The sequence below is a fragment of the Podarcis tiliguerta genome (assembly GCF_965153285.1).
Source record: "Podarcis tiliguerta genome assembly, chromosome: 6".
NCBI lineage: Eukaryota > Metazoa > Chordata > Lepidosauria > Squamata > Lacertidae > Podarcis > Podarcis tiliguerta.
The window spans coordinates 95,342,422-95,358,654 of NC_139539.1; the positions used below are offsets into that span (position 1 = coordinate 95,342,422).

At 41.6% G+C, this 16,233-nt stretch overlaps 1 protein-coding gene across 3 annotated transcripts in view; it reads left to right on the forward strand.

The window, feature by feature from the left end:
- The window catches only part of DHX9 (DExH-box helicase 9), a 29,570-nt gene extending 14,000 nt beyond the window's left edge, over positions 1–15,570 (forward strand). For all 3 annotated transcript variants that reach the window (XM_083446471.1, XM_083446472.1, XM_083446473.1), the window contains 16 exons: positions 983–1,124; positions 1,538–1,620; positions 2,674–2,830; positions 3,522–3,622; positions 5,005–5,218; positions 5,433–5,527; positions 5,619–5,692; positions 6,925–7,077; positions 7,656–7,816; positions 9,334–9,445; positions 9,819–9,980; positions 10,136–10,263; positions 10,967–11,196; positions 12,109–12,224; positions 12,696–12,896; positions 15,103–15,570. In XM_083446471.1, the coding sequence (XP_083302597.1) occupies positions 983–1,124; positions 1,538–1,620; positions 2,674–2,830; positions 3,522–3,622; positions 5,005–5,218; positions 5,433–5,527; positions 5,619–5,692; positions 6,925–7,077; positions 7,656–7,816; positions 9,334–9,445; positions 9,819–9,980; positions 10,136–10,263; positions 10,967–11,196; positions 12,109–12,224; positions 12,696–12,896; positions 15,103–15,364 (2,391 nt within the window). In that variant the 3' untranslated portion in view covers positions 15,365–15,570. The remainder of the gene's footprint in view (positions 1–982; positions 1,125–1,537; positions 1,621–2,673; positions 2,831–3,521; positions 3,623–5,004; positions 5,219–5,432; positions 5,528–5,618; positions 5,693–6,924; positions 7,078–7,655; positions 7,817–9,333; positions 9,446–9,818; positions 9,981–10,135; positions 10,264–10,966; positions 11,197–12,108; positions 12,225–12,695; positions 12,897–15,102) is intronic.
- The last annotated feature ends 663 nt before the right edge of the window (positions 15,571–16,233 follow it).

A 16,233-nucleotide genomic window follows, 5' to 3' on the forward strand; every position in this document is an offset into this window, starting at 1 on the left:
AATCCCTTAAGCCTTTAATAGCCGTTAATAGCCCTTAAACTGCCAATAGCGCTAATAGCGCTAATCCGCTAATGGGCTTGCTTCGCAAGACGAAAAAACCGCAAGACGAAAAGACTCGCGGAACGGATTCTTTTCGTCTTGCGAGGCACCACTGTAATTATTTTGAAAAAGATCAGTACTCTTGGGATATTTAATCCCAAGATATTTAACTTTTTTCACCACTTCCATCTCTGTTTGTTGCTGAATTCTTTCTAATATCTCTTGGTCCATATTTTTAACCATTATTTTTGTTTTGTTCTTATTTAATTTGAAACCGGCAACTTGTCCAAATTACTCTATCTCTTCTAAGACTTCCTTAACACTTTTAATAGGGTCTTCTATTGTTATAACCAAATCATCAGCGAAGGCTTTTACCTTGTATTCCTTCCTATTAATGTCTCTTAATAGGAAAAGGGCACAGACAGTGACATCATCTCAGCTCAGTTTACAAAAACTGTCTTTGTCAATTGAGACTGCATTTTCCTCCTCAAGTTTTCCAGTATGAAAATGTACATGTTGGAATTTGTATTTAATTTATTTAAAGCATTTTTGCCCTGCTCAACAACTGAAAAGACAATCGTTTATTTTCAGTTTTATGTTTATCAGAGGACTGAGGTTTTTTGGATAAAGGTTTTTTTGGATCAGAGTTGTCTTGGCCCTGACTATTTCAGGTTTTGAAATGCTAGCATTAATTTTTGGCTTTCTTCCTGCCCAGATGTGGGTGGATGGAGAGATTGCAGATCACTGAATCCCCACCATCCAATGTTTGGGTACCTTGGTATCATGACACCTGTGATTTTTCCACCTTTTGATAGATGCTGTTTGAATGTATTGTTTCCAGTTCTATGATTTTCATTCATGAGTTTGTTGCAGGGAATTGGTGTTGATGAGTTGGTGCAGATTTCATATTTTGAATTGAAAGATATTTCTTTTAATTCTATAGCCCAGGAGGATCAGTGCTGTTTCTGTAGCAGAACGAGTCTCCTACGAGAGAGGAGAAGAACCTGGGAATAGCTGTGGTTATAGTGTCCGCTTTGAATCGGTGCTTCCCCGGCCCCATGCCAGCATGATGTTCTGCACTGTAGGTGTGTGCTGCTTTCCATTCTCTCATTTTCAGGCTAGGATAGCCAGGTGATATAGAAAATCTGGAGCTAAGCAGAGTTGGAGAACCTCATCTCACAGTGGTTTTAGTCATAGCGAACATGAAAATGATTGAAATCTTAGAAACTTACTTTATGCAGCCTCTATCTGGAAGCTTTGCACTAGAATGAAAATGGCGCCATTTCCTCCTCATGAGAGAGGTAGCTGTCAAACCCATAATAGTAATTGGAACAGAGCTGTAGAAAGGGCTTAGATGTGTGTTTGTACTGAGGGGTTGGAGGTTTTTTGTTTGTTTGTTTTTTGTAGAGGGGGGGGCTGGGATTTCCCCCCCTACCCATTTCTGACCTTCACCTGATACCTATCTTCATTGACATGAATTTCTTTTTTCTCCTTCAAGGTGTCCTCTTGAGAAAGCTGGAGGCTGGCATCCGTGGAATCAGTCATGTTATTGTGGATGAAATCCATGAGAGAGACATTAATGTAAGCTTTGAACTCTACCCAAACAGCTTGTTTGCCACCTGGCTCCCTTAACATTTTGTAAGCATGCCTATTGTTGTGAAAGGGAGTAGGTGCTTCTGTTAGGTTCTGCTGGCACTGTGTTTCTCACCATTAAAACAAAGTTGTCCTCAGCTTACAAACTGGTGGCTCTCTTGTTCACCTCTAGCCCCTGCTAGAGATCTATGTGCTAGTACCTAGAGCTATCCTTTAGGCAAATCGGGTAGATAGAAAATAACTCTACAAAATTACCCATTGGTCCTGTAACTTTGAGCAAATGTGAAATGTGCACCCCGAAGCACCCCAGCATACATCAGATGGTGGGAACTAGAATGGGGCATTGTTACTACTTTATATTGGGGGTTTAGATTGCAGTGGACTTTAGTTGTCGCATCGTTGCTAAGAGACTGAGCTATGAATTGAGAAGCCTGCAGTATGAAGAATGCCCTCTCTGCCATGAATTCACTAGGAATCCTTGTGCAAGCCACCTTTCCTCAACCACCCATCTGCACTATCTGACCCTCCTTTTCTTAATTCTGCCTTCTGTCTTGTGGTGTCTTTGGTAACAGCTTCAATGATGGAATCACTGTTTTTATTTTTTCTATTTCTATATTTTGCTAGCCACTTTGAAGGGGAAAAGCAAGATATAATTTTTTTTGTATGGATAAATAAATATGGGGATAACGACCCTTGTATAGCTGCAGACCCTGTGGGCCTGCAGATGTTGCTGAGCTACAGCCCCTCCATCATTCCTGACCAGTAGCCGTGCTGACTGAGGCTGATGGGAGATGGAGCCCAGTGGCATCGCAAGGACCACAGGTTCCCCAGCCCTGTTCTAAGGTTACAAGGTAGTGATGTCAAGTGTTTTGAAAAATATAAATGCTAAGTTTTGTTTTAGGTAAGTACCTCAACTGGCGATCCCTTGATGCGATAACATGATATGTAATAAGCAGTCAAATTCATAGGCGCCTTAAATTTGATTCAGAGTTCAGGTGTGTTTATTTTCTTTTTTAAGGGTTGTTTTCTCTCTCTCTACAGACTGACTTCCTATTGGTGGTTCTGCGGGACGTCATTCAGACCTACCCTGAAATCAGAGTGATCCTCATGTCTGCCACCATTGATACCACCATGTTCTGTGAATACTTCTTTAATTGCCCCATCATTGAGGTCTTTGGCAGAACCTACCCTGTTCAAGGTGAATGGCTGCCCAAAGGAATATTAGAAAAGCTGGCATAAAGGACGTTGTCATTTGGTGTCATGGGGATATCCTTACAGTGTCAGAACACTGGCATGAATTGCAGAGCTGACACAATTGAATTGCTAAGGCCAGAAATAAAATTGTTTCTAGTACAGACACGGTTACCAGATTATGTATTTTAAATGCTTACAGAACTTTTATCTGTATTGTACCTTTTACCTGGGGAGATAAAAGCAACAGTAATTTGGACATTTTACTGTTTTTCTGCCAATATTTGGATGAGCAGGATAGAGGTGAGCCTTCATCTTCAGAATCTTTTGGGTCATCCCACTGGAGGTCGCTGCAGAATCCTAATAATATCCCACCCATCTAACTGAGTCTCCCCAGCCACTCTGGGCAGCTTCCAACAGAATATTAAAAACACAATAAAACATCAAACTTTAAAAACTTCCCTAAACAGGGCTGCCTTCAGATGTTTTCTAAAAGTCAGGTAGTTGTCTATTTTGTTGACATCTGGTGGGAGGGCGTTTCACAGGGCGGGTGCCACTACCAAGAAGCCCCTGTGTCTGGTTCCCTGTAACCCCACTTCTTGCAGTGAGGGAACTGCCAGAAGGCCCTTAGTGCTGGACTACTAATGAATAGTTAGTTGATAAGATAATCCCTACAATAAATATTCTCTCTGTTTTAGAGTATTTTCTGGAAGACTGCATTCAGATGACTAAATTCATTCCTCCGCCAAAGGACAAAAAGAAGAAGGATAAAGATGAAGATGCTGGTGAAGATGACGATGTGTGTTGGGGTTTTTTTACATGTACAATTTCTGCAGCACTCGTAAGAACAGTAATGATAATGCATGCGTAAAGGTAAAGGGACCCCTGACCATTAGGTCCAGTCATGACCGACTCTGGGGTTGCGGCGCTCATCTCGCTTTATTGGCTGAGGGAGCCGGCGTACAGCTTCCAGGTCATGTGGCCAGCATAACTAAGCCGCTTCTGGCGAACCAGAGCAGCACACGGAAACGCCGTTTACCTTCCCGCCAGGGCGGTACCTATTTATCTACTTGCACTTTGACATGCTTTCAAACTGCTAGGTGGGCAGGAGCAGGGATTCGAACTGCCGATCTTCTGATCAGCAAGTCCTAGGCTCTGTGGTTTAACCCAGAGCACCACCTGCATCCCTCAATGCATGCATACATATAACTTAAACGTACAGAAAAACTTTCTGACAGTAAGAGCTGTTCAACAGTGGAACAGTCTCCCACGGAAGGTTGTGGACTCTCCTTATTTGGAGGTATTTAATCAGAAGTTAGATGGCCATCTGTCAGGGATGCTTTAGCTGAGATTCCTGTGCTGCAAGCGGCTGGAGTAGTTGAACCTCAGGGTCCCTTCCAACTCTACAGTTCTATTCTTCTGTGGGAGGGAATTGAGCAGGTGGCAATATTTTTACCTCTTTATACTACTTTGAACTTTGGCTTATTCTACTTTATATAAGAAGCAAGATTAAATTATACAAAAGCCCTGTACAATAAACCAAGACTGCACTTCACTTAGGAGTCAATATATTTTGCAACCAAATACATCAGGCCTTACAGAGGCATCACTCCAGCATGCTAGAAGGTTCACACTAGGAAATGAGTAAAGTGGTTTAATATGTATGATAGGTTGGTATTCCCTCTGCTTCAATTTAGAAACCAAAACTTTTTTTATGCCTCTCGTGTTCCTGAGGGTTGCTGACTTTTAGCTGCTGTTTCTTTGGTTTACTTTCTGGTGTGAGTGGCTATATTACTGAATTTTTGGTTTCTGTATCCTATATCTGTTGCATTAATCAGCATTTTGTGATTTCATAAAAGCTGTCCTGGGCATCAAACAATAGAAAGACTGATCATAAATGTTTAAATAAATAGTTGGTAAATGAAAACCTTACACCTTCAACCCCTTTTATTAGAACTTGCTTGACAATTCCAAGTTAAGAGTCCTCACCTCTTATTGGAGGAAAAGTTACAATTTTGGCAGCAGATTTCTTTGAAAGTAGGGCCAGAATAAGTTCCGGTTTATTGAGCAGTGAGAACTGAACCAATAAATGCAGTCCCTTCTATTCTGGGCATTCGTGTCTCTTTATGAGCTGTTGGTAGGGGAATAGTTCTCAAAGTGCTGTTTCCTCCTCTCTTGTAGGCCAATTGCAACCTTATCTGTGGTGACGAATATGGCCCAGAAACGAAGCGCCGCATGGCCCAGCTGAATGAGAAGGAGACCCCCTTTGAGCTCATTGAGGCCTTGCTGAAGTATATCGAGACCCTGAATGCGCCAGGAGCAGTCCTTGTCTTCTTGCCTGGCTGGAATCTGATCTACACCATGCAGAAATACCTGGAAATGAATCCACACTTTGGTACAAGCAGTTTTCAGCTTTCCTCCTGCCTTTGTTGCTTCTTATCTGATGTGTTCATGAAGGTGAAAGAGATCTCGGTCTCCCTTATGTGAAAGGAGTGAGTGCTTGAAAGAGAGTGAATGGTAGTATTTAAAAATAGAGGGGGGGGGGTGAGAGGGATGTTCAGTTGTATGTATGGAGTTTTAAAACATTTACTTTCATGTGCTCATTATAGGAAGCCAGAGGTACAGAATACTTCCCCTGCACTCCCAGATTCCCCGAGAGGAGCAACGCAAAGTATTTGACCCAGTGCCGCCTGCAATGACCAAAGTGAGCCTTCCTTTTGTACTCTAGGCAAGGAGTGTAGTGGGTAGTCCCAGGTAATATTGTATTCAGAATAGATTTATGTTTGTTTTTCCAGGTAATTTTATCTACCAACATTGCAGAGACGAGTATTACCATTAATGATGTCGTCTATGTTATTGACTCTTGCAAGTGAGTTTTTGTTCCTCTTGTTTCTTTGGTTTGATCTGCAAAACGGGTTTTATGTTGTCCTGTCTGCCAGAAAGCTTAAGATTAAGCTTGCAGAACCTTTTTCATTTGTTACACTTAGGAACCACCAGGCTAAAGTACACAGCCAGGGGCTTGGTGGAAATCTGTATTTCCTGACAGGCCAGACGGATGCTTAAGCAGACATCTTAGGGCAGGTGTGTGTAGGATGCTTTCTTTGCCATGTGGATGTAATGGGGCAGCAGCGGCTGGGGAAATGCTTAAAATTTGGAGATTTTCTCCACTGGTTTCTTAGAACATGCCTAAGGTAAGACTTAACACATTTTGAAATTACACTTTATAAACATGGTCAGGACAGGATTGGGTTCATCTGTTTGATTAATGTGGCTCTTAAAGTCATGTATCAATGGTACATGTTCAGAAAAGTGAAGATATACTGGACCTGTGAAGCTAATTCTGCAGATTTTGCCAGGCTTCTACATATGTGCTCATCGTGGAAAGTGTATCATCACCCTCTGGTGAGCATGATGTGGAACCAGCCTTCTAGCAAGTGGGGATTGTCCTGGCAGTTGCACATGAGCCCTCTCTATGTCCCTCCCTTGCCCAGAGGTGAAAAGAAAGCCGGGAGAGATTGGGCTGCTGTGTTGCTGAGGCAGCTAGAGCACCTTGGCAGTGTTATGGCAAACCAGGAGCTCCTTCTCTTCTCTAGATAGGGTTTTTAACAATTGTGCTCTTAAGATCTATCGGCCTTTGGGATAGATATATGGTCAGTCCGCACTGGTAACTCCCCTGCTAAGAGACAGGAATCAGTTTTGGTCAATTGTATCCTCTACTGAGGGGGAAGTGCATAAAGAGCTCCTCTCCTATTTAGGTCTTACTCTTTTCCCATTCCTTCTGTCCCACATGATCAGTTATGTATGTTTCATTTTTGTTAAAATTTGATCTCCTCATCCTGGTTTGTTTATACTGTGACAGCTGCCACCATAGTAGCTGTTCTACAACTGTGTCTGTCTCTTAGCACATCACAAGCCCTCCTGTTTCTAATATGTTCACAAAGTCATCTTAGACTTTGAGAATCCTGCCTTGTGCTGCAAACTTCCTCTTAAGTGCTAAATCCCTTAAGGTTCTGTGCATCACATCATAATTTGCTTTGTTTTCAATATTTAAGAACTTGGAAGTTAATTGATAATGCATTTTCTTCTAACTAAACTTCACAGGCAAAAGGTGAAGCTCTTCACTGCTCACAACAACATGACCAACTATGCCACTGTGTGGGCTTCAAAAACTAACCTGGAACAGCGGAAAGGACGAGCTGGTCGTGTCCGTCCTGGCTTCTGTTTCCACCTTTGCAGCAGAGCTCGCTTTGAACGGTAGGTGTGCACTCTGCTTATTCTTAGAGTAAATTCCTGAATAAATAGTTAACTGAACTAGAAAAGCCAGATGAACCCAACCTCAGAGACTAGGTAATGGGTATGGATTCCCCCCCCCTTAGGATGCAGAGCTGAGGTGGAAGCGGGAAGGGGTTTTGCTCCCATGCCCCTAACACCCCGATAGGACTGTGAAGTGGGTATGGATTAGCTTTAAAAGCCTGTCAGTGAATGTGTGGTTAACACAGTCACCTGGTTTGGCTCCGAGACAGGGAGTTTTTGAGTGCCCAAGTCTCACCCCAGCAAGCATAGCCAAAGGTTCCCCTTTCTGTCCTAAAGGTTCTGCATCAACAACAGATTGCCAGGTTATCCCTTTCACAAATCAGTATCTCATCCTTACACCTCTTTTTTGGTGGAGACTGAGAAGGGTTGTGACACTGTTAAGACAATAAGCTCTCCGCTATGTGTGTAAGGGGACTTAGGGAGCAGTGTTGGCCGAAGCAGAGTAGAGCTATTGGTAGTACCACTTGAAATGGAACATACCCTAAATATTTTTCTCTCTCTCTCCATTTTGTCTCCAGACTTGAGACTCATATGACTCCAGAAATGTTCCGAACACCCCTACATGAAATTGCTTTGAGCATCAAACTGCTACGACTGGGAGGGATTGGCCAGTTCCTGGCCAAAGCTATAGAGCCACCTCCTTTGGACGCCGTGATTGAAGCAGAGCACACACTCAGAGGTACTAGACTGATACTTCCAGTCTGTAAGCATAGATGTGGTCTGTTTTCAAACTCTGTGTCATACATTTTCACACACAAGCAGTAGATATTCAGTTGCTCTTTTCATGACTCGATGTTTATGCCTGGCTCTCATCTTTGAAAAACTTGGTCCACAATGCAACAGCCAGATCATTAACAAAACCACTGGAGTGAATGTATTTCCCTAGTGTGTTTAAAAAAAAAAATTACTCTCAATTTATTTATGAGAAGAAGTGCTCGTTTTAACCTACAAAGCTAGTCCATGGTAGTCCACAACTGCTTTCTCTTTTTTTTGGTAAATATTTTTTATTCACTTTCCAATAAACATTTTTTCCAGATTTAACATTTGTTTTGACATAAACATCTTTTTTGACTTCCATCAGCCTATCTGAGAATTCTCCATACTCTCACTACGTCTCACATTTCTTACATTTATATTGCACATTATATCTCTTAATCTTAACCTTTCTTTTTAAACAACATTTCTATCAGTCTTTTTCACAAAGCCTCCTGAAAGCCAACAAGCGTTAGTTGCTCCTCACATTCAGTTTTGATATATTCTGTAAATTTACTCCAGTCCTCGGAAAATCTCTGATCACGTTGGTTCCTTATTTTTCCAGTCAATTTGTCCATCTCTGCATACTCCATCAATTTCATTCTCCATTCTTCCTTGGTCGGCATTTCTTCCTGCTTCCATTTCTGGGCCATCAAAATTCTTGCTGCTGTCACTGCGTATCTAAACAGTTTCACATCTTTCTTACTAATTTCATTCCCTACTATCCCAAGTAGAAATGCTTCTGGTTTCTTGATAAATGTATATTTCAACATTTTCTTCATCTCATTATAAATCATTTCCCAAAAGCATTTACACAACTGCTTTCTCCAACACAATCCTGTTTGCCAATTGAGGTTATACAAGGCCCTTCCCTGCTTGCTCCCACTTTCAGCATGGATACTGGAGAAGAGGCCTCTTCTGTAGTGGAGCCTCCAGTCACTATAGAATGGTGGTGTAATTTATGTCTTTTGTGTTTGCCATTGTGATGCCTTGGTCAGTCCAACCAAAGTTCCATGTAGTCCAGTATTCTGTTTACAACAATAGCCAGCCCTGATGCTTTAGGGATGCTAACAAGCAAGATCAGAAAGCAACAGCTTTTCATTTTGCTGCCACCTTTCTGATTTATCTAACAGCCTTGTACCAAGCATTGCTCAGTATTTCTAAGAAACCAAGAATTCATTGTGGCTTTGAAACTTTCGGGCTGCCATCTTGATTCAAAGTGGTGCCCAATTGTATCCAGACAGAACAAACATCTGCTGCTTCAATATGGGAATCATCGTGAAAAACTTGATTGTGGTATCTTAAGAAATGTCCAAATGCATAGCAAACAACTAACTTTCCAAAATATATAGTACAGTAGATGCTTCACTAATTGTGAAGCTGAATGAACAGTTAAATTAAACCCTATCAGATTTTGCCAGTGCGTTTTTCCTCCCCTCACAGAGCTTGATGCCTTGGACTCCAATGACGAACTGACACCTCTTGGGCGAATTTTAGCTAGACTGCCCATTGAACCTCGCCTTGGGAAGATGATGATAATGGGATGCATTTTCTAGTAAGTGCCATTTAATAAGGTTAGAAGTGTATGTGAATTGATTGGGTGACTGATTATGATTGGTCTCTAAATGGAGTGTTGTGGGTTCTTTTGGAAATGAGTTTTAAAAACCATGAAACCAAATTTTAACTTGAGAGATTATTTCAGAGCCAGAAGTACACTCGTTCTGTTTTTATTCAAACTTGTGAACTTGAATTGTTTGAGACAGAGGCTAGGCGTCATCCCACCTCCTCCCCAGCCTCTAACATTCACACCAGTAAATTCTGCTGTATATTCTGTTAATAACATAGTTAGATATCAAGTTTATTGAAGTTGATCTCCAGCTGTTAGGTGCAAGACCATGAGAAAAATCATTCTGTGGTTTCTGTTTCAGTGTGGGAGATGCTGTTTGTACCATCTCTGCAGCCACCTGCTTCCCTGAACCATTCATTAGCGAGGGAAAGAGGCTGGGTTACGTTCACAGAAATTTTGCTGGAAATCGGTTTTCTGATCACGTGGCCCTCCTGTCAGTTTTCCAAGCCTGGGATAATGCCAGGTAAATTTATTCAGGACAACTAAAACTGTGAGCAGCTGCATGACCTTATAAGGCATCCTGCTTTATATAGTCAGTTCAGTATATGGAAAATTACTGTGGAGCATCTGTACAGGTTGGTTGCAAATCAGTTTGTCTTGTCCATTTTCCTTTTGCAGACTGGGTGGGGAAAATGCAGAGATACATTTCTGTGAACACAAGAGACTCAACATGGCTACTCTGAGAATGACTTGGGAAGCCAAAGTGCAGTTGAAAGATATTCTTGTCAACTCTGGATTCCCAGAAGGTAATATGCATGAAGTAATTTCAAGTATAGGGAGTGTGGCACAGTAAACAAATACATGGCTCTGTAGACTCATTTTTATGTCACACGATTTGGTCAAAGGTTATTTAATAATAAAAACATTTTAGATACAGGGAGCCCCCTCCATGTATGGCAGTGGTCGTTGGCAGGGGATGCAGTATGTATAGAAAGTACAGTTGTACCTCGGAACTCAAACGCCTTGGGTCACAAATCAGCTCCTGAATGATCGAAACCTGGAAGTGAGTGTTCTGGTTTTCGAACGATTTTCAGAAGCTGACAATTTTCGAACAGATTCGTGGAACGCATTCTGTTCGAGAACCAAGGTACAACCTGTACTGTAAAACTTGGTCCAAAGTATCTTGATTTCCCTCCAGAAAGAAATTCCATCATTTTTGTCCTAGCTGTGTTCTGCAGTAATCTTAATCCCATTTTTGGACAGAATGGATTTTAACATGTGAGACTTCTAGATGTGCAATTGCTGAATCTTGTTGCTACATCAGGGAGGCCCTGTCTTTGCCCTAGTTTCTGCCTCCTCCTTGTAGGGACCTGTTTATATTTGTAAACTCAAAACACTCATTCTACAAATGTAAAATATGTTTCAAATGAGGAAATCAAATCCTTTTTTAAAGTTTTGCTTATAAAATGAAGTACTACTTGGAAAGCCAGTTCCTGTTCTCTTTTCCAGAGTGTTTGATGACCCAGGTATTTAACAACACTGGACCGGATAACAGCCTAGACGTTGTCATCTCTCTGCTGGCCTTTGGCTTGTATCCCAATGTCTGTTTCCACAAGGAGAAGAGGAAGATTCTGACCACCGAAGGCCGCAATGCACTTATCCACAAGTCTTCCGTTAACTGTCCATTTAGCAGTCAGGACATGAAGTATCCTTGTCCATTTTTTGTCTTCGGAGAAAAGGTAGGCAAATGTGAAAGATGTGCCAGGCTACCAAGTTGCCATGCATGTTTGAGTACAATTTTTGATCTTAGGCATTGTATGTTTGCTTTTAATTAAAATCCTCTGGTTGAAATGTAAAAATTTGCCGGTCTGGAGTCTATAGAAGATCTCTTGTCGTGGTTGTAACACCTTGGCTTTCAGCTAGTAGTTCAGGACCCCCACCACTGTGTCGTGGCCTGATCTAAGGTGGGTTGCAGTTGCAGCACTACCACCACGTAACAAGAGGAGGGAGGAGAAGAAATGGGTTCCCAAAAGCATGTTTGGGTTAAAGGTGGGTCCCTGGGTTTCTGAAAAAGGAGAAGACTATACTGATACGCTGCTTATTTTGGCATAAAACAGTATATAAATTAATAAATAATGTGTTTATGTGTTCTTGTTTAGAATAATCAGCACAATGTTCTTAAGCTTTCGAAGCATTATAGGCCTATATCAAAGTTAGTTTTATTGTATTCTTGAAGTTAGATGGCTAAAGCCATATAACTTCTTAGTACTTCTGTGTTGCAAAGTATCTCGTGTCCTTATAGCCACTGAAAATATAGTGCAATATATACTCTGGTTTGGAGTGAATTTTGTACATTTCTAGAAATGTCAGTTTGAATAGGTGTGATTCCAGTATTTGAAGCTTTTAGGGCAAACAGGGAAGAAGATAAAGGCTACTTAGAGGTGAAGGAGGACAGAATGGCAGTCCTCTGGCAGCTATAAATTTTGCTCTCTGCTGATTTCTAATTATTTAGGCAGTGTTGCTCATCACTGTAACTATGACACCTGGAAACTTTTCCTTTGTGTGCTAGGATGCTATCGTAATTTCATATTATGCCCCAGATTCCATATGGTATGATCCACAAAGACATCTGTATGTTTCTCTATTTACAGATCCGGACCCGAGCCATCTCTGCCAAAGCAATGACCTTAGTGAGCCCTTTGCAGCTGCTTCTCTTTGGCTCTAAGAAAGTTGTATCAGATGGGGAGATTATTATGTTGGATGACTGGTATGAACTTTTGATTGGCTCTGGATACTAAATGCATGGGGAACGACTGTGAGGTACAACAGCTGGTTTCATAGCTTTAAAAGGCTGTATAAGAAAGGAAGTGTAAGAACACTGAATGTAGACAGAAATTCTTCACAGAATTTTTAGGATCCTGTTGAGTGTTGATGCATCAGATGTGGAAGTGAGGGAAGGGAGTTTTGAACGCATGAAAAAAAAAATGCAGTTGATGCCCATTCCTGTCTAGATGGCCCTATCAAAATTCTTGTGGGTTTGCTTTTTTAAGTTCTCAGTATTCTTAGAGAATTTCACTTAACAGCCTTTACTGGGGGAAATTATAATACTGAGTTGATGTGCCTCAAACCCTAACAGCACAGCTGATTGAACACTTTGGATGATTAAATGGGAGGACACATGTTGGGTCCCAGGGATGGATACAGTATATTCATTTGCTAAACTGTTTCTCTCCTGTAGGATCAAACTGCGTATGCCTCACAACGCAGCTGCCTGTATCGCTGCCTTGCGTGCAGCAATGGAAGCCCTTGTGGTGGAAGTAACTAAGAATCCAGAAATCATCAGCGACCTAGACCCACTGAACAAAAACATGCTGGATGTAATTTGGGAAATCTCCAAACCATCAGCTGCTGGCATCAACCTCGCAGCAGGCACTATGAGGTTAGCTCCAAGCTATTTTAGAACTTTAGTCCATTCGATGTCCTACCATCTAGTTCCCGCCCCCCTCCTTTTTTCTTGGCGTTCCCTCCTCCTTTCTATGTAGTTAGTATTTTGTTTGATGTGTTAGGCTTTTTTTCCTTGGTTGTAGGGCTTAAGGGAAAATAAACTATGGTGAAGATAGGAGCAGGATTATCTTTACTCCAGATTAGTTAATCTATGACTAATGTGATCCCTGACAGGGAGTGTAGCCCTCAATAGAAAAAGGTTGCCCACCCGTCTCAAGAGTGAAACCTTGCCACTTGTTTAAGCTTCCTGTTTTCTTCTAACCAGAGATTACAAAAATCCTAAAAGGAATGGATCCTGCTTATCAGAAAATAGTTATTACAAAAAATGATATTTGGGATAAATGGGCAGTCTTCACAGGGATCCATGTTGGGAAAATTTTTAACTCCTAAATAGTATGTAGAATGATACCAAAGTTTCAGGATAATAAAATAAGAAAGGAAATCATGTAGGCTTCAAAGGGGATATTATTAGATAGGATGATAAGGCAAGAAAATGCTACATGAAAACTTTAGTAAGTGCAAATAATGCATGGGGGGGGTGTGAATTTTTGATTGATTGACTATAAGTTTACCAATAATTACAAGCAATTCAATCAAAGAAAGACAGATTATGAAGAGCGATCGAACAGTTGAGGAAGACATATTTCACATATTCTGGATGGGGCTGCACTCCCCCTTAAGCTTGCAGCTTGGAAATAAGGTCTGATCCAGGACTGCTAGGAATACCCAAGCTACATTAGTAGTAGCTTTCTGTGCCTTTCACCAGCTTTGGCTGGTGATGCAGCTGTAACCCCTTCATGGGGAAAGATGATCTGGCCCCCGTTATTTGTTTTAGAAACATTCTTATGGCAATCAGATCTTTTCCTGGCCTAGTTCAAGGTGTTGGTTTTGACCTTTAAATCCCTTAATAGCCCAAGACCTTGGTTTCTGATCCACATGAGCCTGCTGAGTAGCTTAGTGTTATTTTTGAAGGACATGTGAGGACCCCCCCCCAACCTTAAGTTACGTGGGTGGCTACCAAATAGGTCTTTGGAGTGGTGGCACATAAATTATGGAATTCCTTAAGAATGTGCACTTATTATCATCATCATTGATAACTTTCAGATGCCAGATTCTCTTGCTCTCTTTATTGCATAGCTGTCAACTTTTCCCTTTTCTTGCAAGGAATCCTATTTGGAATGAGGGAATTTCCCTTTCAAAAAAGGGAAACGTTGACAGCTATGTTATTGTGGTACTTTATTATTTATTAATATGTGGTTTTATTAAGGTGGTTGTTAAGCCACCACAGGATGACCAAGGTGTACAGCCATTCTGAAATGAATTAAAAAATCCCCAAGAAGATACTTCTGAATTAAAACAAGGGTTAATAAGAAGCGTGTGTAAAAAGTAAAAGCCTTAAGAATGAAAGAGAAAAATAAGACAGCAATGTCATTATTCCATTAAGTTCACATTTAGAACACGGTTGCAGCTGGACAAGTTACAAAAAGAATGGCAAGATATTAGGAAAGACTTACCGTATTTTTCGCACCATAGGGCGCACCTAGTTTTTAGACGGGGAAATCAATTTAAAAAATCTTCCCCCCCCCCCCCCGCCCCAAAGAGCAGGCTGCACACAACCTCTCCCTGCCGGAGGGGTTGCGCGCGGCTCTGGCACAAGCCAAGGCAGCGAGCAGGATGGATCCCGCTCGCTGCTTTGGCTTCCTCTTTAGCCCCACGCAATCTCTCCCTGCCGGGAGAGGCTGCGTGGAGCTAAAGAAGCCATATCCCGTGCAGCCTCTCCCTGCCGGAGGGGTTGCGCACGGCTATGGCACAAGCCTGCATTCGCTCCATAGGACGCACACACATTTCCCCTCAATTTTTGGAGGGGAAAAACTGTGTCCAATAGAGTGAAAAATACGGTAAATCACTGAGGCTTCTTAGGGAATATAATGGAGGGGTAGAAGAATGTAAAATCCTAAGTAGTTTGAGGGAAAATGTAATCCTTAATTTTTCATTTTGAAACATATCATTAAATACTTGAAATGTGGAAAAGAAATTACCTGTTATCAATGTGAGATGGATTTCCTAGTATGAGCACCATAATCCTGTTTAGGACTGCATTTTTACAGTCAAAAATAACAGCTCTTATTTTTGTTTCCCAGGTATGGGGATGGACCTCGCCCCCCCAAAATGGCTCGATATGACAATGGAGGTGGCTACAGAGGTGGCAGTGGTTACAGAGGTGGTGGTGGCGGCTACAGGGGTGGATATGGAAGTGGTTACTCTTCTTACCCTGGTGGTTCTGGGGGAAGGGGATATTCCAGTGGTGCTGGAGGAGGTGGCTTTCGAGGTGGTGGAGGCTTTCAAGGATACCAAAGTGGAGGAAACAGAGGGGGTGGGTTTAGAGGCAGGTGGGGGTGGTAGGGGTGGAACAATAGTACCACCCAAAAATAATGATGCATGATCTTGTTTTTCCCCATGTTCCTTTGCTTGTAATGCAGAAGTGTTTGTAGTCCTAGAGTTCACAAAGGATTGAAACTTTAATTTGATATAATAAATAATCAGATTGCTATGATACTTTCATGATGTGTTCATTTTGATCTTAATAAAACAAGTTACTTGTTTTTAAATAGATTCATACGCGTCATATTTTTAGAGGCCGTCTCCTGCCACCCAGAAGTGCTCTGTTGGATATAATTTAACTGCAAAAACAGTGGAGAATGCCATTTCATAGGTTTTGCACATAGTCTCTATGATGTAGTTCAGGGATAGCAAACAGGGTGAACTCCCACCCACTTGGGATTATGGGAGGAGTTGCTCAGCAACATCTGGACAGCACTACATTGCCTGCCCCTGGTGTAGTTGGCCATATTTGGTCCAAGTCTTCCACCAGGGCTCAAAACGTCTTCACTTGCTTCATAGCCTCCAGCTTCTCAAGGAACTGGAGTCCTAGGAAATGGGAGAGGATGCTGGGGAGGTAGATCAGAGCAATAGCACTAATCTCTTACCTCATTCTCTAAAGAACTTGAAAATTCAATAGAGTCCATCAGTTTCTACGTCTGGGCCTGCACAGGTACATTTCCATGGCATGCACAGCTTTGAAGGAGTACTATCCTAGGCCTCTTAAGACAGCTATGTTTGTTCCTCATCATTCTTTTTGACATCTTGTTGGGGAATAAAACTATGGTAATAGTTATGCTGAAACTAAGTATTTTTCAGTATGTAAGATGCCCTCATGTATAAGACAACACCTATATTTCTTTTACCCAAAATTAAGAAATCTAGCCAGAACC